The 22855-nt window shown below is 35.7% G+C and overlaps 1 protein-coding gene across 2 annotated transcripts in view; it reads right to left on the reverse strand.

The window, feature by feature from the left end:
* TLL1 (tolloid like 1) overlaps window positions 1-22855 on the reverse strand; it is a 239333-nt gene that overhangs the window by 175450 nt on the left and 41028 nt on the right. The window contains exon 2 of one of the 2 annotated variants that reach the window (XM_037737571.1): window positions 17922-18027. The exons of the other annotated variant lie outside the window; for it this stretch is intronic. Within the exon in view, the coding sequence (XP_037593499.1) occupies window positions 17922-17943 (22 nt within the window). The 5' untranslated portion in view covers window positions 17944-18027. The remainder of the gene's footprint in view (window positions 1-17921; window positions 18028-22855) is intronic. 2 annotated transcript variants of the gene reach the window in all.

Genomic DNA, 22855 nt, shown 5'->3' on the forward strand with positions numbered 1-22855 from the left:
ATGAGTCATAACATGAGAAAATTAAGAAAAGGAAGAGAACATTTCAATGAAATAATGGAAGAAAATTTCTCAAGCTGAAGTATCAGACTCTCTAGATAAAATGGTTCACCTAGTACCTAGTCCATTGAATGAATGAAGATCTGCACTAAGGCACCTGTATGAGAGATTTCAGAACACTGGGAATAAAATCAAGATCCTAGAAGCTCACCAAAAAGAGAGAGAAATAAAAGAGAAGCATTGAATAAAACATTAATCAGAATAGTTTTTGAAGTTTTACATAAGATGCTAAAAAACAGTGGGATGGTACTTTCAAAATAATTAGAGAAAAACGCATACACTCTACTATTTTAATTAGTCTTTGAAAGGAACAAAACAAATACTAAAAACTATAATTCAAAAAGCTTTTTCTAAAATACATATCAAATTGTGTATCCAAAGAGCACATGGCGTACCTGAAAGTATCAACCCATAATGCCAACATTAATCCATAATCTAGGAAATTCTGGACCTTAAAGAAAAAATAATCCTATGGGTATCTAGATAAAAGAAGAATATGACATATAAAAAAAAGAAATCATTTTCTTTGACAGCAATGGTTTTTTGAAGGGGAGGAAAAATCAGAAAGTATAGTTAAGATACCCAGAAAAATAAAAATGTGATTCAAAGATTTTATACCAAGTAAAACAGCCTTCAATATAAAGGATAAAAACTGTTCATAACATTAAGCAGATCAGAAAATGTGGTTGCTATTAGTCCTTCTTGAGGAATATACTGCAGAACAAATTTCAAAAAATCAAACTGAATTGCATACAAACCATCAAAATGACTACAGAATCAACAGAAGAAACTGTGCAGAGCATTAAATTAAAAAAATCACTTGCAGAACAAAAATAAATGAGGATTAGAGAGAAGAAAACATTGTATGTGACAGCTATAAGCTCTGACAATTAAAAAGTAGCAGATAAAGACGTGGCACATACAAAGACATTTTGTTTTGTTTTCAGTAAGCAGAAATGGCAGCAATAGTACTAGTATAGTTATTCTGGGAAAGTGTATGTGGAATGTGGGATAGAATCATTATGGAATATTCTAATTCTAACACCCCCTGTGTCCTTGAGAGCCAAAGATAAATAAAGAGAAGAACTAAAAACCCAGTAATCCAAAACTTGAATTGGAAGTATTTGAACAAACACATCAGGTTTTTCATTGTTAAAAATAAATAGATGTGTCCTAGTTCTTCCAGTACAGACAAAGAAACAGTAATAAATGATAAATGAAGGGATCTTGGAGCATGAAGAAGGAAGAAATAAGAACAGAAGTAGCAGAAATTTGGGTATACATAATAATCTATTCTCTTTGTGTGTTTTATAAATCATATTTGATGAGTGAAACAAAAATTATAATGCCATCTCTGATACTCAAGATAATGGTATTTAAAAGTAGGGAACAATAAAGAGACCTAATGGAAGTAAGGTTTCTACATTTATTTCTTTCTTTCTCCTTCCTTCCTTCCTTCCTTCCTTCCTTCCTTCCTTCCTTCCTTCCTTTTTCTTTCTTTCTTTCTTTCTTTCTTCTTTCTTTCTTTCTTTCTTTTTCTTTCTTTCTTTCCCTTTCTTTTTCTTTCTTTCTTCTTTCTTTCTTTTTTGAGATGGAGTCTTGCTCTGTCGCTCAGCCTAGGGTACAGTGGGGCCACCTCTGCTCACTGCAACCTCTGCCTCTCAGGTTCAAGCAATTCTTCTGCCTCAGCCTCCTGAGTAGCTGGGGTTACAGGCACTGCCACCAAGCCTAGGCAATTTTTTTTTTTAGTAGAGAAGGGGTTTCACCATTTTGGCCAGGCTGGTCTTAAACTCCTGACCACAGGTTATCCGCCCACCTCGGCCGTTCAAAGTTCTGGAATTAGAGATTACAGGCATGAGCCACAATGCCTGGCAGGTTTCTACATTTCATTCAGTGTTGTAAAACATCAATACCGGTAGGCTGTGATAAGTTACATATGTACACTGTAGCTGTTCTGGGAATTATATTGTAACTATACAAACAAATACAATCAAGTTATACAAACAGATATAATCAAAAACAATATAAATGGCCAGGCAGGGCTGTAATCCTAGTATTTTGGGAGGCCGAGCCAGGTGGATCACTTGAGGTCAAGAGTTCGAGACTAGCCTGGCCAATCTGGTGAAACCCTTGTCTACTAAAAATATAAAAATTAGCCAGGTGTGGTGGTGCATACCTGTAATTCCAGCTACTTGGGAAGCTGAGGCAGAAGAGTTGCTTGAACCCAGGAGGTGGAGGTTGCAGTGAGCTGAGATCACATCATCTGCACTCCAGCCTGGGCAACAAAGTATTATTACATCTAAAAAATATTATACATATGTGTGTGTGTGTGTGTGTGTGTGTGTGTGTGTAAAGCAAAATGAATTTCTAATTGTAGTGGGCTAGAAACATCAAATATTTTAAATTATATAAATTAAAAAGAATGATACAGTATCATCATTTTGCAACTCTCAAGGAATTAACAATCTTACAATCTTTCTAACCATTAAGTGTCAACAGCTGCTGACATTAAAAAAAAGTTAAAACCAGACATTATGTGTGTCCGGATAAAAGAACACACCACCACTCAAGAGATTAACTCAAATCTGATTACATCTCTTTTCAAACTGCCAACTGCTGGAAATATACAAGACAGAGGAGCAGGTTGAACACACTGTGAGTATCCAAGTCAGCAACATCTAGATTAAGGTAAATTACACTAGTTAAAGGGTACAAGTATAAATTCTCCCTCAGACAGATTATAAGGAGAAGAAAGCGATTGAAGGAGAACCTGCAGGTTAAACTTAAAAGACATCAGATTTCTAAAATGGGCCAGACTATAATGTGCAGGAATGAATGCAATTTTAGCCGATACAACCATAGAGAAAAGTGGTTATTATAAAAATCAAGATTGCAGTTACATTTGAAGAATGGAAAAGGCCTATGATCAAGACAGGGCACGTGGATAGCTTTTGCGGCCAGTGGAAATGTTCTTTCTTGACTTGGGTGGTAGTTACACGGGTATTCAGCTTGTAATTCGCTAAGTATACGTTTTTTATTTTTTGTCTGTTTTCCTCCATCTGAGTTTTATTTTATAATACTAAGATCTAAAAGGTTAAACATAGGCCATGTGTATTAAATTAGTACCATAACATTTATATACTGCTAGAGCAAAAGAGACAGATTCCAGACAGGTAATATCAACTCTTTCAGCATACCTTCCCAAGTGAGTTCCTATGGTAACTAAGCATTATTTATTTCTCATAAGGTTTTCTGTCACAGAGATATTTCTGGCATGATTAATTTACTGAGGCTTATTAACTTGAAAAGACATGGATGTTGATCTTGAACAGGTCTAAATTTTAATCCCAACTCCACTTTCCTTTAGTTTTGTGACTTAGCCTTTCTGATTTTCCATCCCCTTATGTGCAAAATAAGAGTAACCACTGTATATTATTATTTTAAGAACATTTTACCTAAAGTGCCTAGAAGCAGTTAAGGCACTCAAGAAATATTATCTGCTATTCTGATTACAGAAATTCCTTTTATAATTCCAGTATTCACTTTAACAAAATAACAGACCCCAAAATAATGACTCTCCCCAGCAGTATTCTATAACAAAGAAAACACAGATCTTTGGTTCAGATTAATTAATCTTAACATTTTTACTCCAATTTCTATGATTGGCTTACAGGTATTTTTAATCAATAAGAAATGTTACAGTTATCTTTTTATTATGGAATCCTATGGCCATTGTGACAAACATTTTAAAATGTTATCAGTTTCCTGAAGCCTCTGAGGAACTTAGTGAAGGCCACCAGGAGACAGGTTAGAGGTGATCCAGGGAGTCTGTTGGAATTAAATCAACCCAGGTGTTAAAGAAAGAACGTGGTACAGAATACGAAGAAAATCTGTTCCTTTACCTCTGGCCTTTTCTCTTTAAGTGAACCTCTTTCTCACTGCCATCAGCACACTGGGACATTTCCTGAAAGGTGGATGTCAGGTTTTGGTGTCTGATTTGTAAACACCACTTTCTGTAATACTTACAAAATGTTCTGTCACCATTTTTCAACTTCTGGTTGTCAGGATAAATGTAGTCAGTTTCAGTCACATATGAAAGGCTAGAGATAGATATTTAAAAACATCATTGTATTTTATTCCCGTTTCTTCAGTTATAAAAAGTGTTTCCCAGCAGACATTGTGTGCTTAGAAAAGGAGGATGAATGTCACCAATAGAAGGTGGATGAGACACAGGGGAATTTCCAGCAAAACAGAAAGGAGAGCTAAAAGGAGCTCATAACAACTTGAAGGAAAAGAGGAACAGCAGAGAATTCATTCAAATGTGTCCCAGCTCCCACATCACGTGTTGAAATGGTGAAGGTTATCTGGGAGGGGAGCTGGCTCGGACATGCTGGAAGAAAAGCAGAAAGTGGAGAGCACTTAAAAATCTGGGAGGGAAATGTCTGTGGAGTGGACCTGCTACCAGGTGGTGTGGTCATGTCAGAATAAAAAGATAGGGCTACTGTTTTAGGTAAGAAGGGATCCAAGCTACCCCTCCCTGCCCTCCCCAACTCCCATAAGGCAAAAATGACATTTGGGATACTTCTCCAAGCCCTGTACAGGAGGCAGAAGGTAGCTGAAGGTATTTCCAAGGATAGTCACTGCAACAGAGTCAAATTGGTTCTGAAATTAATAGCTGACAGGCAGGCTGCCAGGAAGGAATGGACTGCAGACCTCGAAATGTGCAATGACAATGACAGCCTGTGCAGTCTGCCTAAGCTGGGGCACCCATCATCCCTGATTTCCATAGCGAGCAGTGCTGGCACAATACCAGAATCATCACCCCCCAGGGGAGGCCAGAGAGAAACTGGAGAACAACACTCAGATCTGAGGCTTCCTCTTTCCACAAGACCATGATGTCACAGGACAACTCTGCCCGCTTTGTACCCAAATAACATCTCAGGGAGTGTTTGGTGGGGGGGGGAAACTGATCTGACAGGGAAGTGAACTTACTGAACAATTATGCAAAATGAGGCAGAGATAAGTTGGTGCATTAAGTATCCATTACTGCAATCAACACCACAAGCAGCAAGCAAAGTATGCTTCAAAAATACATGTGATAGGCTAGAATATTGGTTTTGCACAAATAGTAAAGTATAAAGTTGTGATGTCTCATGCAAGAGTATTTTCAGCAAGTTCATATACTTAAAGATGCTTTAACTTTCTAATGGGAAGCTGTAAATATATCCAGGTAACGTAAGTGTCTTATGTATAGCTGATGAGAGTGGTATTATATCCTACTGGAATTTACTCTGCAGCTTAAAAGCTCTTTTCTGTGCATCAAACAATTCAATATCACAATTTTTTCCACAGTTCAGCAAATTTATTGTATCCGAGGAAGTTTAAATGGTCAAATCAATGCATACCAAATAGAAGGCTTTTTTTGCAGAGTCAAGAAAACAAGGAATGCAACTGACTTTAGGTGTTGTTTTAAAAATACTTTTCTGAGGAGTAATTCCAAATCTCTTCAATAACAACATATTACAAACAAACTCTAAAAAAAAAAAGATAATCTGAAGTTTAAATGTCAGAACATCCTGTTAAAAGCAGTACTAACTTCTTATTCTGTCTTCATTTCTAGCCCCATGACTGAGCTCCATCCTCAGTTATGCACAGTTATTGCAGATGCTAATGGGCATTCCCAGTCTGAAAGATTTATAAGCCATCCTTATTCACTAGCCTGCCTTTTGCTTGATGTAAACAGTTGCAGAGGTAGAACTTTGCAAAAATGGTGGTAATCAGGAATGAGAAATACTTTCTATTAAAAATACTTAATGTAGATGATGGGTTGATGGGTGCAGCAAACCACCATGGTACATGTATACCTGTGTAACAAACCTGCACATTCTGCACATGTACCCCAGAACTTCAAGAGTGTGTGTGTGTGTGTGTGTGTGTATACACATACATAACATAGCCCCTGCCCTCAAGGAGTTTAGCACATATAGGTTTAAGAAGTTTATAGTAGAGAACAATGGTTGGAAAACTATGACTCACAGGGCAGCTGCCAGCTTTGCAATAAACTTTTATTGAAACACACACACACACACACACACACACACACACACACACACAAAGAAATACTTCCTATTCACACAAAATTTTTTAATCAAATGAGGATCTCTCAGTATAAAGAAACAACCTGGAAGAGATGGTGATATATGGAACAAGTTAAACAACATTTTCAGAGTTAAAAGCATATAGTACATGTCAAATAGCTGAAACAGCAGTGCTGTAGGTTCAAAAATGTGGGGTGGGGTGAATCTCATGAGTGTGGACTGCCTAACTAGGAGATTTTTATTGTCTCTGGTGGTATTTTTTAACCTTTGCTTCTTACCTCTTTTCATTCTATCCCTTGTGCATTCTCAGGACAAATTCCAGAGTAGGCAAAGAAGTGGTGTGACATACTGAACTGCAAACATCTGCTCATCACCTGCTCCCAAATGTGCAACCATCACCTGGCTTTCCTTCAAAGGAAAGTCCCCACTAGGGCTTCTCCTCACAGCGAAACACTAAGCCACTCACCTGACCTCCTTTCTAATCAGCTTAGCATAAGCTTCTACTTTACTGCTAAAAACCATACACGTCTGCTTATCAATTATCAAGTCACCTGCTAAGAACTTGTCTTTGCCTCAGGCCACTTCCTCTTTGGGCAAATGTAGTACCTTGAAATGAGCTGCTCTGTGGAGAACTACCCTGTGCAGTATATGAAGTTAATCATTACAATCTCTCAGCACATCTGAACTTTTTAACTTTAAAGAATGAGAAAAATAAGCCCAAAAGAAACCTAACTGTATAAAGTTAAATTAGGCATAGAAGAAGCTTGAGAACATTTAATTAGGCTCAGAACTGAAAACTATCAAATTATCTACTCAAGATAACTCTCCTATGCTATTAAAATTATTCTATATCATTTTTACTCCTTTCGTTATGGAATGCAGTCAATGCCTTGGCTTTATGTTCTCAAGAAATATAATTATTTGCTTATATCCATAAACCCATAAAGTAAATTACAAATATTTTATTAGTTCTTTTTCTTACAAATTATATTCTTCAAATTTATTTACAACAACAAAACATATAATCTATGAAACAGAGATAACAATTATCCTACTTTAAATGGTTGCTGAAAAAAGAAATGTAAAAGTACTTAGAAGAATGCTTAACACCCAAGGAGCACTTTAGAAGCATTTGCTATTGTTATTGTTATTTATTCATTTTCCTAATACAACCGATAACATACTATTAAAAATCACTTTACAGTCACTATACTACATATATGCATACGTTTTATTTCTGGAGTGCTTATAAATCATAAGAAATGTTTCTTCTGACATTATTTCAACAATTGCATTTTAAAAGAATTTTTCAAGTAGTATAAAGCAAATACGATGAAAAGAAAGTATTTGTGTTGCCACTTTTTCAAAAGAGAAGAATTTCATTTGTCTGGGTGAATAATGATCTCAATTGCAGAAATTTGTTTTTGTTTTAAAAAGGTATTTCTTTAACGCAGGAGTCAGTAAACTTTCTCTGTAAAGAGCCAGGTAGCATATATTTTATTTTAGTCTTTGTAGACCATAAATTCTCTATTGGAGCTACTTCACTCTGCCCTTGTGACACAAAAGCAGTCCCAGACTACATGTAAATGAATGTGGCTCTGTTTCAGTAAAATTTTAGCTATCTCTGCTCTAAAGCATGCAGTAAATGATTATTCATTTAGAAAGCAAAATCTATTGAACAATAAAAGAATGCAAGTTATCACATATTATATAATGAATATTGTTTAGGAATTCAGAATACTTTAAATTCTCATATATCATACTTAAGATTGATTATCCAGTAATTGTTCATTATAACCCCTCTACTACTACTGCCAAAGGTCTATACACATACCAGAGGAAAAAGTGATGTCCACTCTGCAGTGTTTATATCTCCCCCTCCTCTCACCAGACTAATAAAGCCAGCTGAGCTCCAGTGATTTCTGGGAGAATGCACCCAGACCTTGATTTCTCAACATTCCCCCTTACCTCAATCCAGATTAAAAAGTATTGGCTTAACTTAGTGGCCAAATCAGTAAAGCTGTATTGATTCAACTCCAGCCAAGTCTGCTCTTTTCTGGGATATTTATTAGGTTAAGTGAAGTCGTAACAAATTCATAGCAAGCAGTTAATCATGAATTTTAACTTCTGATGGGAAAAAAAAAAAGAGAAGTTGCCAAATGCCAGGCTACTTCAAATTTAATCATATAAACAAGGAATCAGCTGATATAAAGAGTGGAAAAATACTTCGTGTTATAGAACCTTTTTCTTTTCACATAGTCTGCAGACATTACTTCATAAGTCCTGAGCAATGAACAGCAGGTATTATTAGATTTATTTCTAGAAAGAAGTTCAGACATCAAGAAATAATGTGTCACAAAAAGTCATCTGCTTGGCTGGAAATAGAAGTCAGATTTCCTGAACTGTCTTTAAGTCACAGTGATATCTACTACAAAACTTCTTGGTATATCCAGATATTTCTAAAGGAAAGCCACAGAGTTATTCCACTTAAGCTCCCTTCTCCTGAGAAAAGTCAGATTTGCTGAGGGAAAGCTCAGGCAAAATTAATCTACTTCTTTAAACAATAGAAAGATGAATTTATCTTGGAATATACCGTTTCATTCTGTGACATACTCTAAGCTGACTTTCATGGCTACCAAAGAAAATTCTATTGGTGGCTTAGGGCACACTATGAAACTTTTGTTAAACAATGCTGAGCAGCATTTAATTGCCCGAAGCCAAAAATTATCAGATTGTGCCAGAAGTCTTGGTGTTATTTCTGCCATCAACTTCTCTACTTAGTATAGAAGGGCTCAATGGGATGGCCTGACACTTGGTTCACCTGTTTGTGAATTAAATCAGCAATTTTAATTACCTAAATCCACTGCCCCAATGAAACTATTAAAATTCAAAAGTACATCAAGAAAATTTGATGAGGAAAATAAAATCAGGCACTTTTTAAAAACTTGGACTTGTTGTACCTGAACTTGTCTGCATCACAAGTCTCAGTATAAACAGTGAGGCACAAGTCAAGACAGGCAAAGTAGGAGAACGAAGTCCGAAGGAATCTCGGGACTGTAACTCAGGCTGTCTGTGCTTGTGATGCACACACATTGTAGATGAGTGAACAGCTAAAGTCTGAGAGCAATGGCTAGATGGTAATGTTTATTTTTCAAGACTTGAGATCCTTTTGGAAATTTTTGATATGTTAAAGCAATACAAAAAGAATATTTTTATTCAGTGATCTTCATGTTCCAGACATAGAGAAACTTTCAATATTCCAGAACATCCCAGGGCTTTTTGTAATTCTGAGCTTTTGCTTTTGCTGTTCCTTTTGCCTGAAATGCTCTTCCTCCTTTTCTCCTGGCCAATCCCTACTCTCCTCCAATAGCCAATTCAAATTCTATCCTCTCTCAGAGGACTTCTCCTATAGATAGTGGCTTTCCTACCTTGCTCTACCATAGAATTTTCATCATACTTTCATTAGAACTATTATCACGATGTAGGGTTACTTCTATTTAATTTACATGCCTGTCATCTCCCCAACCAAATTCAGGCATTTGGAAATCAGGAACTATGTCTTCTGTGTCATGTGAATCTTAGAACGGAGCACATTGCCTGACACAGTAGATGCTCAATCTGGTTGAATTAATGATTTCGCCAACTTAGACCTCATTTAATTCTGACTTTTAGAAACAAAGAAATGAAAGCACTAGTGACATGCCCAAGGTTATACAGTTACAATGCATGGCGTTCGACTCCCTTTCCACTCTGTACAAAACCACACCCTGAGAAATTACTGTGAAAAGATTACAATTAGCATAAAACAGAGAGACACTTACTCATCTCTATAATAAGTGACACATACCTGTTTAAGAGGAAGGGAAAAAGAAAGAAAGGAAAGAAAAAGGAGACAAAGAAGAAACTAAACTGGAAATATTCCTAGAGCAAGGGGGTCTCAACCTCAACCCTACTGTAATTGTGGACAAGATAATTCTTTGTCATGGAGGGCTTTCCTTTGCATTGTGTGTTATTTAGCCACATCTCCAGCCTCTACTTACTAGATGCCAGTAACAGTACACTCCACCCCCAATTATGACAACCAAAAAAATGTCTCCAGACATTGCTTTATGTCCCCTGTGGGCAAAATTGCTCCTGGTTGGGAGTAACTTCCCCAGATGAACAATCTTAGAGGAGATAATCTTCCACATTACTTCAAGCAAAGTAGCAATCAATTAACATGTGTGGTACACTGGCTTCAAACCAATACTCTCATATTAAGCATAGAAGCCAGAACCTGACATGCCTAATCCTCTTACATTTTTATTAATCTGTTTTAGTAAAAACAACGATGTTGTCACTTGGTCTATGGCTGCTAATGCAACAGTTAAAGGAAAAAACACTAAAACTTCCAGCTCATACTAAACTTAAACACATTTAGCAAGTTCTAAAGGTAATCTTAATAATTTTTACTTTAGCTTTACTTTAAATTTGCTTAAAGTTCCTTGCTCAGTATTAAACATAAGAACTATAAATTTGGTATTACTGTACAACATCACCTAAGGAAATAAAATTACTAAGAGGGTGATTGAATGTCCTTCACTTGCTTTGCGTATATATCTTCCAAAAGCTATCTCTTCTTTTATGGTACGTAAAGCTTTCCAATTGAGATTTTTATACATATATATGCATTTTAGGAATTTGGGATTTCTTCTCTTTAACCCTTAAAGTTACTTCATAGTTTGCATAGTTCTATTCTAGTTTCTAAATATGCAGCTTAACATTAAATTCACATTTCAGGACTGCAGGAACAAACATGAATAGTCAATGGCCAGAGCTATTACTTTTTATTTTTGAAAAAGAAGCTGAGATTGGCTTTGAAGAAAGGAGTAACATTAAACTAGTATATTTTATTCATCTCGAGTCATCTAGTACAATAAAACTTTATCATTATAATTAGATACAGTCCAAAACCACCATTGTTAAATTGCACAAACCAGGAGCTTCCAGTACTGCAAAGTTAATGAAATGACAGAGTAGCCAGTAAAGCTAACTGGCTGGGAATTCTTGGAGTCTGGCTTCCAGCTCCTGGCTCTGGTATGGCACCACTGGGTAGCAACCATCCACTCTGGCCTAAATATCAATGACGATGATACCTGGCAGTAATGCCAGCTTTGATGTCCAAGAAACAGCATCAGGGACACTCAAGTGATTTTATCACTAGATAGTGCAAATTAAATCCAAAAGGTCCTTAAGACAGAGGACTCATCCCTCTGCCTTCTGCTTCCCGAAGACAGAGTAGTCTCCTATTTCCTACCCACATCACCCTCCTCTGTAGTATTCCTGTCCCCATAAGATAAGAACCTTAACCAGGGGATGAGAACACACGAAAATTATACTACATCAAAATTCTATTTCTCATGAAAGTTTTAACAGTCACTCGCGTGTTTAAAAGGCATTTAAGAGAAGTGTCACGACTCCAAGTGTGAAGTTTTTAACCAGAAATCTTTCTCATCCTAGTTTCTCCCTCCTCTGTATGGTCATAAATCTGAATGAATGTGTCAAAAAATAGATAGATGGACAGAAACATTTTTTGGTACAGTACTTCTATTTCAATCCAAAATTTCAATCTTTAAATTGAATTTTTTTCCTAGCCCAAAATCTTATTAAATACCATAGAAACAGTTCTTATACAGGCATACCTTGGAGATATTGAGATTTGATTCCAGACCACTGCAATCAAGTGAATGTCACAATAAATTAAGCCACACAAACTGTTTTGTTTCCCAGTGCATATAAAAGTTACACTGCGCTGTAGTCTATTAAGTGTGCAACAGCATTATCTCTAAAAAATAATCTATATGCCTTAATCTAAAATTACTTTATTGCTAAAAATGGCTAACACTCATTTGAGCCTTTAGTAAAGAGTAATCTTTTTGCTGAAGGAAGGTCCTACCTCAGTGTTTATGGCCGCTAACTAATCAGGGTGGTGGTTTGTGAAGATTGGGGTACTTGTGGCAATTTCTTAAAATAAGACATGGAATTTGTCACATCAATTGACTCTTTCGCAAAGAATTTCTCTGTATCACACTCTTCTGTTTGGTAGCATTTTACCCAAAATAGAACTTCTTTAAAGCTTGAAGTCAGTGTTCTCAAACACTGCCACTGCTTTATCAAGTAGGTTTATGTAATATACTAAATGTTTTGTTGTCATGTCAACAATACTCAAAACATCTTCACCTGGAGTATATTCTATCTCAAGAAACCCCTTTCTTTGCTCATCCATAAGAAGCAACTCTTTACTCATTCAAGTTTTATCAGGTGATTGCAGCAAATCAGTCACAGTTTCAGGTTTTACTTCTAATTCTACGTTTCTTGCTATTTCCATCACACCTGCAATTACTTCCTCTACTAAAAATCTTGAATCCCTCAAAGTAATTTATATGAGTTGGAATTAACTTCTTCCAAATCCTGTTAATATTGATATTTTGATCTCCTCTCATAAATCTCAATATTCATAATGGCGTCTGAAATGGTGAATTTTTTTTTTCAGAGTTTCACTCTGTCATCAGGCTTGAGTACAGTGGCATGATCTCAGCTCACTGCAACCTCTCCTCCCAGGTTCAAGTGATTCTCCTGCCTCAGCTTCCAGAGTAGTGGGGACTATAGGCATGTGCCACCACATCTGGCTAATTTTTGTATTTTTAGTAGAGACGGGGTTTCACCATGTTGGCCAAGATGGTCTCAATCTCTTGACCTCGTGATCTGCCCGCCTTGACCTTCCAAAGCGCTGGAATTACAAACGTAAGCCACTATGCCAGGCCAAGGAATGGTGAATTCTTTTCAGAAGGTTTGTGTACTTTTCTCAGACCCAAATCCATCAGAGGAATCACTATGGCAATCATAGCCATATAAAATGTATTTCATAACCAATAACACTTGAAAGCCAAAATTGCTCATCTGTGAGATGCAGAATAGATGCTGTGTTAGCAGGCATGAAAACAACCTTAATCTCCATGTACATTTCTTTCAGAGCTCTTGAGTGACCAGGTACATTGCCAATGAGCAGTCATATTTTGAGAAGAATCTTGTTTTTTTTTTTTGGAGCAGTAGGTCCCCACAGTGAACTTAAAGTATTCAGTAAACCATGCTATAAACAGGTGTTCTGTAATACAGGGTTTGTTGTTCAATATATAGAATGCAGGCAGAGTAGATTTAGCATGATTCCTAAGAGCCTTAGAATTTTCAGAATGGTAAATAAGCACTAACTTTAACTTAAAGTCATCAGGTGCATTAGTTCCTCACAAAAGAGTCAGCCTGTTTTCTGAAGCTTTGAAGTCACACATTGACTTCTCTCTAGGTATGAAAGTCCTAGATGGCATCTTCTTCCAGTAGAAGCGTGCTCCATCTACATTGAAAATTCGTTGCTTGGTGTAGCCACATTCATCAATGATCTTAGCTAGATTTTCAGAATAACTTGTTGCAGCTTCTGCAAAAGCATTTTCTGCTTCGCTTTGCACTTTCAGGTTATGGAGAAGGCTTCTTTCTTAATCCTTCTGAGCTAATCTCTGCTAGTCTCCAACATTTCTTCTGCTGCTTCCTCATCACACTCAGCCTTCGTAGCCTTGAATAGAATTAGAGCCTTCTTCTGGATTACACTTTGGCTTATGGGAATGCTGTGGTTGATTGATCTTCTATCCAGTAAATTGTCTCCATATCAGAAATAAAGCCGTTTTGCTTTCTTATCATTCATGTGTTCACCAGAGTAGCACTTTAAATGTTCTTCAATTACTCTTCCTTTGCATTCAAAACTTAGCTGACTCTGTGGCCCAAGAAGCCTAGCTTTTGGCCTGTCTTAGCTTTGGACATGCTATCCTCAGTAAGATTTATCATTTCTAGCTTTTGATTTAAAGTGAGATATGTGAGACTCTTGCTTTCACTTGAATATATAGAGGCCACTGTTGGGTTATTAATTGGCCTAATTTCAATGTTGTTATGACTCATATAATAGAAAGACCCAAGGAAATGGAGAGTGACTGGAAAAAGGTTGGTAAGTGGAATCATCAGAAGACACACACAACATTCACCATGTTGTCTGTCTTATATGGGCATGGTTCATGGTGCCCCAAAACAATTCCAAGAGTAGCATGATACATCATTGATCCCAGATCACCATAACAGATACAATAATAATAGAAAAGTCTGAAATATTGAGAGAATGACCAAAACATGACACAGAGACATGAAGTAAGTTCATACCGTTAGAAAATTGGCATTGGCACAAAGTTGCCACAAACATTAAATTTCATTAAAAAAGGCAGTAGTTGTGAAGCACTGTAAAGCAAAGTGCAATCAAACCAAGCATACCTATATTTCAGACACACTTTCCTATTACTATATTACTACATAACTTCCTTCAAAACTGAATATTTGCCAGATAAAATGTTGATAATCTCTTACTTACAAAAGTCAGCAATATCTGATTATGGACTAAGACTGAAAAAAAATTTTGCTATCGTTTGAAGACTTGATGATTTATAAAGCCCTATTTTTAAAGAAAAAAATACATTTTCCCTAGGGATTACTGCATATAATTGTAGTATTTATGTATGTGCAGAAGTTCCTGGGTGGCATGTGGGGGTCTAAACTCAGCCCAATTTCAATTCCAAGACAAACTGAAAGTGCTTTATAATTCTTTGGCTCAGAAGGGGCACATTTTTCGTAATGTTTCCAAAGACAAGTACAAGCCAGCTAATGATATTTCTACCTGAGAGACAGAGGCACACTACAGCAGCTCAATAGCCACTCAAATGCAGAAATCAGGTAAACAAAGAAATCTCAAGAAATCAAAGACTGATTTTCCCAAATCCTGTGCTGTCTACCAGATCCTAACCCTCAGTAAGAGTAGATTCTATTTAAATAGCATAGTCCAAAATTTCCAGTGTTTGCATATATATATAAATTCTGATAATCATAAGATAATGCTCACAAATAATCCAAATATCTGAATATTCTGCTTTTAGCTTTTATGTTTTTATCAAATACTAGTCTCTTTTCACAGGAGGGAAAATTTGAGAATTCAAAGTGGCACATGAATCGTCTTTGAGTTGATATTACCTACAATTGATATGCCTGAAGAAAAATATTTCTGAGATTTTACAGTGTCATGTAAAGACTTGTAAGTCTAAATAACTCATTCTAAAATCTTGGGGTAGGAGAACAGAAAAGAAGTAAGCAAAGGAAGAACAAAGAGACTTGGGAAGAAAGGCAGGGAAAAAAGGATGATTATAATAAAGAAATGAAGGAAGGAGAATAATAGCAACCCCAATTTTCTGCCTTAGGGTAATAACAGAAAGGCAAACAATGGCCATGGAAATATTGAGCTTTCTAAACCACCCTTTCAACTAGAGGTTTCAAAAACAACCAATAACAAAGAATCACAGCAAGTATTTGATGCTAATAAGTTTTAATAGTTTCAAAACAGATACCCCTCTTAAGTTTTTGCTGTTTGAACTATGAACGCCAAAATAAATGGGTCCTCACCTCCTGATACCCATTCGCTTTTGGCTTTTTTTCCCTTCCCAGTGTTCTTGGCATAGGTCAACTCGTGAGCACTGATACCCTGGGTTCCAGAGCCCTAGTCAACTTTTCTGAAATAAGCCCTGAAAAGCTACAGCAATCCTGGTAAAATAAGTTTTCTTTCTCTCTCATTCAAGTCTTCCCCTAATCTCCCACCTAAAATTCACCTTTGCTATTTTTGTTATAATTCAGGTTTCTCTGCATTTCTTCTGATGCTCTGTTAGCCTTCCTTTCTGTGCATTACTTTTCTACATTTCTGCTCTTTCCTGAGTTACTTTATTCTAGACATATAGTGATGCAATTTTTAAATTTAAAAAAAAAAAACTGTAAATGGTATGACAAAGACAGCAAAAGGTTTTCAAACCACAGAACAGTCTCAGCTGAAGTGTGACTATGCACACCTGTCAACACTACCTGTAGTTTTATCACTTCTTGGGGACCAAAGAGTGCTTTTCCTGTTTCTGGTCCAGCAGCTTAGAACTTCACTGTACAACTATAAGGCATCAAGGGAAAGGTTTTAAAAATACTTTATACAAAATCTGCCAGAATAACTAAGTGATATAACACCGAGAAAGAAGGGTCCCCAGGGTATAGAGCTTATGGTCAGGACATAAATAGAAAAATCTTTCCAACTTTGGAAAGCAGGAAAAGTTGGAAGAAACAGTGTTGAGAAAGAAAGAGAAGGAAGGAGAAGAAGCTAAAGAAAAGGGGACAAGGGACTGATAAAAACAGTTTGATTCCAGGATATGCCACGGTAACTGAAGCTACTTTGCATGTTGATGTTGCTATGCCATGCATTTTAGCCCATTCTATATTAATTACTTTGTTTCTTGCTTTAAACAAAATACATATATAAAAAAGACAACCATCTCTAAGGTTGTCGAATAAAATATTCCGGTTATTTTTGTTCTAAATGTTGCATCCAAAAGAATAATGAATTTTATACAGCTTGTTATACTTAGCAATGCAGTTTTACATATGCCATATGTAATCCCATTTGGGCCCCGGGAGGGTAGGCAGGACAGGTTATCAGGTGTGATGCTGAAAGAACTTAAATGACACTGTAGTAATCAAGGGAGTCTGACCTGAAAGTATACCTGAAGCTTTTTAGCTATATGTTCCACACTCTGACCAATACTCATGATTTACAAGATAGATTCAACTAAGGAAAGTACTATTTGTAAAACATTCGTTTGTATAATATTTGTTGCCCAAATTTATCTAAGTTAGATCTAAGCCATGAAAGAGGAAAAAAATTAAGCTAATTTGAACCTTTACTTACTGTGGACCTTTGTTTTCCCTCCTATACAAATTATCCCAATTTTACACAAAATGTTCTAAAGTTCAATTGTACTAAAGAAATGATCTTCACATAATCTCCAAACACCATTACCATTTAACTTATAAGCAAAAAACATATATTTGAAAAGAGATTTAGATCCTCAGGATTTGATGAGAATAAAATTTGATGGGATTATAATATTTTCTATTCTTTCATTACTTTCTCATCTATCTCTGTTTTTAAAAAAATTCCATCTTAATACAAGCATCAAGTTATAACTCCATTATGTTGCCTTATAGGAAAAATCTAATTATATTCCCCTGCAATTTCTCATAAATAAACATTATTTCTACATTTCTAATGTCCATTTGTGTACATGGCAAGTATTTTCTTACACAATTTACTGAACTGTTACTTTTGAGAATTATTACATGACTGGGAGTTCATGAAGCAACATCATTGTAATGGTGTAAAGCTGTATTAAGCAACAATGCTCAACATTTCTCTAACTCCAGCAAAATTAGAACGATTCTCAGAGTTGTGAATGTTTCACCTTTGCCCACACATGTATTTCTGCCTGACAAATAAAGCTCTCTATTTAGCTATAGTCCAAGAAAATTTTAAATTAGACTAAGTTTCCTCTTAATTGATATCAATTTTCAAAGCAACTCCAATGTTCTCAAAGAACTATTTTCATGGAATTGAAAATATAAATGGATAACTCTAAGAACATTATGCTTTTCACAGGAGATACATGGCATTTATTACTTGAGAAACACTTTTAAAGTTTTATTTTAGGTCAATGGCAGTATTTTAGGGTATAATGATGACATAAAACACATTGGAAATAGCTATTTATATGGCTAACTTCATATAGACCTCAATCACTGAAGGGATTTAGCCCCCCAAATTAGGAAGTCACTTACATTGACTCTGACCTCCCCTCATGAGAAGTCCAGGTGCTTCTTCTTGAACTTCAAGGGCTCGGGCAGCCCAGGCATTGCCCCAACACTGCTTAGAGCAGTGGTCAGTCTGGAAGTAAAGAAGCACAGTAGTATCCCAGAGTGAGTGTTTTAAACAAGGCCTGCAAGAGGCACTAATACTGCATCCATGTCTGGCCACATGCCATTTCAGACTACAACATTATCCCACCACAGCAAGTAATGGTGATGAAAACCTAGAATAAGCTGTATTTATCCAAAGAATGTATCATAAGTGAGTTATAAACACATTTCTCCATGTTGTCATTCATTTGGAAGTTAAGTCTTGATGGCATGATAATATTACAACTCCATATTCAAATTAATTATGGGATACAAAGAAAGTCAATTAATTATATATATATATATTATATGAATTATATTGTTTATAAATAAGAACAAAATTTTAATGTCATAAAATATGTAAACTTATTTTAATTAAATTATTAAGTTCCAATTATAAAATATATTGATTTTTGTTTATTCTTCCATCTTTTTTTATTTTTTGAGGCAGGGTCTCGTTCTGTCACCCAGGCTGGCATACAGTTGTGTGATTACCACTTACTCCAGCGTTGACCTCCCAGGATGAAGTGATCCACCTGCCTCAGCCTGCCAAGTAGTTGGGACTACAGGTGCATGCCAACACACCTGGCTAATTTTTTTTTTAATTTTTGTACAGCTGGGGATCTTCCTATGTTCTCCAGGCTCATCTCGAACTCCTGGGCTCCACTGATTCTCCTACCTCGGCCTTCCGAATTGGTGGGATTACAGGTGTGAGCCACTGTGCCTGGCCTATTCTTCCATCTTTTCAAAAAACATAATACATGCCTGAAACTAAAATTAGTCTAATACACATATATTCCATTATTACTAAATACAGTACAGTATAATTTAATTAATACATAGTGCATAAGATTTAAAGTAACCAACTAGAAATACCACAGGGTTTTTTTCTGAACCACAGAAGAACTCTATTTACAGAGCAGTTTGACTAGTCCAATTCAGGTACACTGGAGCTACGCCAGGGTCTTCACTTACTCTCCAATGTTTCAAATGCAAATGTGTGATTTTCTGGAGTCATCCACCGAAATCAGGCTTAGCTACACCTGATGCTCCTACTCCAATGGTTTTGGGGACCCTCACAAACTCAAAATAAAAAACACAAACTGGAGGAAATGAAAATGAAAGCATCATGGGAGAGGGGAGAAACCACTGTTTAAAAGGATACCAAGATGCTGTTTCAATTCCAAAGATAAACAGCTCTATGACTTTACCAAGAGTTAGAGCAGTGATCTCTTTCCTCCTGAAACAGTGGCAAAAACAAACAAACAAACAAACAAACAAAAAACCCAGAAAATGATTTTCTAATTGATATCATGGTAGAATCACCAGGTGAGCTTTTAAAAACTAGGAATATTCAGTACCACTCACAGAGATTCTGATTTAATGCATCTGGGATACAACCTAAATATTGGTATTTTTAAGACCTCCCCAAATAATTTTAATGTGCAGCAAGTGTTAAAACACCACAAATCTAAAATTCCGAATGATCTCAAAGCATTTTCCTTGACTCAGAGATTCTTAGCCTGTAAGCGTTCTATGATTTCTTACCTCCAAATTCTATGATGCTGTACCTTACGCTCATTCTATCACTCTTAAAAGCTAAGAAGTATCACATTATTTTTAAAAAGTATTTCAAATGATGGATCAAAAAGAGCATTACACAAGTACTGAACTATAATAAATATAACCTTGACATTTTTTCCTTCAAATGGTATACTGTTATGTTACATGTATATTACTTATTATACTATTATGTATGTGTATATGTATGCTGGGATGGGTAAGATATGTATCTAATAATCGTCCAACTAAAATTTCCATTTGTCTAAAAGTATATCTTCAAATAACACCAGTATTTTATCAACTTAATAAGAAAAAGTAGCATCTTTACACTGTAATTTTTTAAAGTTACACCAATGATTAAAAAAATTTAATTACTCACTAGTTGGGCCTTAAACATTTGTTACATTTTGAGTTGTGCAAGGCTACAATTCTGTAATTCTCACATTTTGGATTCTAGGGAAGAAACTGAAAAGCAGTAATCAATGCCAAAATCTAAGAAAGCCAAAAGAGTCATTTAAAGGACAACGGAATTAGGAAATAAATACACCCAATCTTAACTAAAATGTGCTTGTAGATGACTCACGCTTTGAGGTAAACAACTGTAAGACTGAATACTGCACATGTAAGATGTAAATCCTATAAATATACAGAAGCACAATCCCATGTAAAGTCAAATGTCAACAATAAATAAAAATAAGATAAATAAAACACAAAAATATAAATAGATGTTATAAGTACAAATATAATATGACATAAGATATGTCATTCACTAGCAATGTTTAAGTTTACTACTAATAAAAGTTATACCTAATACCTATTAAATACTAAGAGCCATAGCATACTAGTGTTATTTCCATTTTATATCCATGGAAGAAGGCTGAGAGAATTTTAGTAACTTCCCCAAAATCTCACATCTGGAAATACCATAACCAGAATTCAAACCTAAGGCAGATTTGACTCCAGAGATTCTTACCCTGTAAGTGTTCTAGAACACTACAAGAGTAATGGAGAAATCACTTTTCAGGCTGTCCTTTATCATAACATGCTAGTCAAACACTAGAAGCAAGGCCACTTTATTAATTTCATAAAAGACATCCAAAGAATCTGTAGAACGTTCATGGACCTTTTCTAAGATGTTATCTTTATTTCCGTACTTTCAAAGGAAGACATTCATCATAAAATGTCATGCATTTATGTACTTGTGAATTGAAAACAATGAAAATTTCAGCCATAAAAATTATATAATATATAAATTTACAATAAACCCTAATGCATTAAACTACAAGAAGCACAAAAAATGTCCTCAACATTACCAGAATAAAAGTTAACAAAAAAAGGTGGGGGTGGGCATGAGAAGATATCATCATGAAAGTAAGAGCTCCAATAATACTGTAAAATGCCTTTCTTTCATCATTAATAATACTATTATTTCATCAAAAATATGTGATTTTCCTGGCATTCATGCAAAAATTCTTGGGCAAATGCTCAAATTTGAATGTACAGACAAGCAGCAGAACCAGTTCGCTGAAGATTATTTGGTACTAGGTCCTACTCTGCCAATGATTTAATCTTATTCTCCCTGAGCATCACTTTCCTTAATTACAAAAATGAGAGTGTTAACCTATATTGCTGATTCTTTTTCCATATAATGTTTTTAGAAAGTTTTCAATCATGCAGCAAAGTTGAAAGAATCATACAATAAGCACCCCTACATATCTTTACCTACCTTCTACCATTAATATGTTACTATACTTGCTTCATTGTGTATCCATCCTTTACCTATCCATCAGTGCACCTTATTTTTGGTTCACTTCGAAGTAATTCAGATTGATATACATTTCCCCCTAAATATTTCAGCATGCCATAATTGTTCAGTAATTGTTTCATCTTTTTACATAAAATGTATAAATCGTAAGTGCTTATTAAAACAATTAGTTTTAATAAATGCATGTACCCAATGCCTATCAAAATATAAAATATTAGTGTATTTTAAAATTTGTTTTCTAAGTAACAGAGGCCAAGATATAAAACAGGTATAAGCAAAATGGCTTTATCAGAAATAAGTAAGAGTGAAGATCTTCACCCTTGGTGGGTCCCTCTACCTGTCTCAGGGGTTCCAAGAGCTCGCAGTTCTTCAAAAGAGTGAAAATCATCTGATCACATGCTCTCAAAGATCCCTTCCAGCTCTCTATGTCAATGCCTCTGACCACAGATGAAAGTAATTAAACCACTCTGCCTTTCGGCAAACGTGAAACAAGGCCAACTTCTCAAAGCTTGCAAGTTTCACTGCTAAGTTATAATTGGTTTAATCATTTGTTTATTATGCTTAGGGCAATCCTGGGTTTGCATCATGGATAGTCATCTTTTTTTAAATGATTTTGAATGGCAATTAATATTTTTCTATACCAGGGCCAAGCTCTAGTCACAAACTAGAATGAGCTTTCATACATTATGGCCAGCTACCAAATACAATACTACTATGGGTAGGTATTTACAGTGAAGAGTAGAGTTTTCTACACATAGAGGAATTACAATTCCTGCTGAGATCAATCAGTCTTGGGAGCATGCATGCTCTCTCTGTCTCTCTGACCTTAATATAAGCTGTACCCTTTAAGTAAACAAAGCCCCTCCAGGAAAATATGAGAGGCTAGCCCTGCTCCTCAATCCTGTGTAATTGTAGACAAGTCTCCCAGGCCTCAGTTTTCTAGTTGCTAACACTGGGGGAGGGGTGACTAAATAATCCTCGGCATTAATAACTTCAGTCATATGAACAGTGAACACAAACTTCATTTCAAAAAAGCCAGCTTCCTGCAGGCAATAAAGTACCTGGAAAAGAAAGCTATAAACCTGTAATTCATCAGATCACTCAATCATCATAAACATTCAGGCCTAACCACAGATTTGACTCAGACTGCAGGAAGACTTAATCCTGTTCTCAGTATTTATATGGACCTTTTTGAATACCTGATCCTTGTTTCTCCGATACATAACTTTCTTTTTTTTTCTCAGACCATCTTCCTTAAAAAAGATTCCAGTTTGAGTTACTAGTTTTTAACGCATTTTCTAGAACATCAAAAAGTTCAATATGACTTATAGTACATCTCTATGAAACAGGGCCCAATTAATAATGAGCTCTCCTCTGTATTTGTTATTTATGTTTTGGTAAGTCTATTGATCACCAATATTGCCTATGATAAAGTTAATATAAAAAAAATACACTCCAAGGGTAACTCAAGTATAATTAGTAGACTGGG

The sequence above is a fragment of the Cebus imitator genome, unplaced genomic scaffold (assembly GCF_001604975.1).
Source record: "Cebus imitator isolate Cc_AM_T3 unplaced genomic scaffold, Cebus_imitator-1.0 Scaffold40, whole genome shotgun sequence".
In the NCBI taxonomy this organism is placed as follows: Eukaryota; Metazoa; Chordata; class Mammalia; order Primates; family Cebidae; genus Cebus; species Cebus imitator.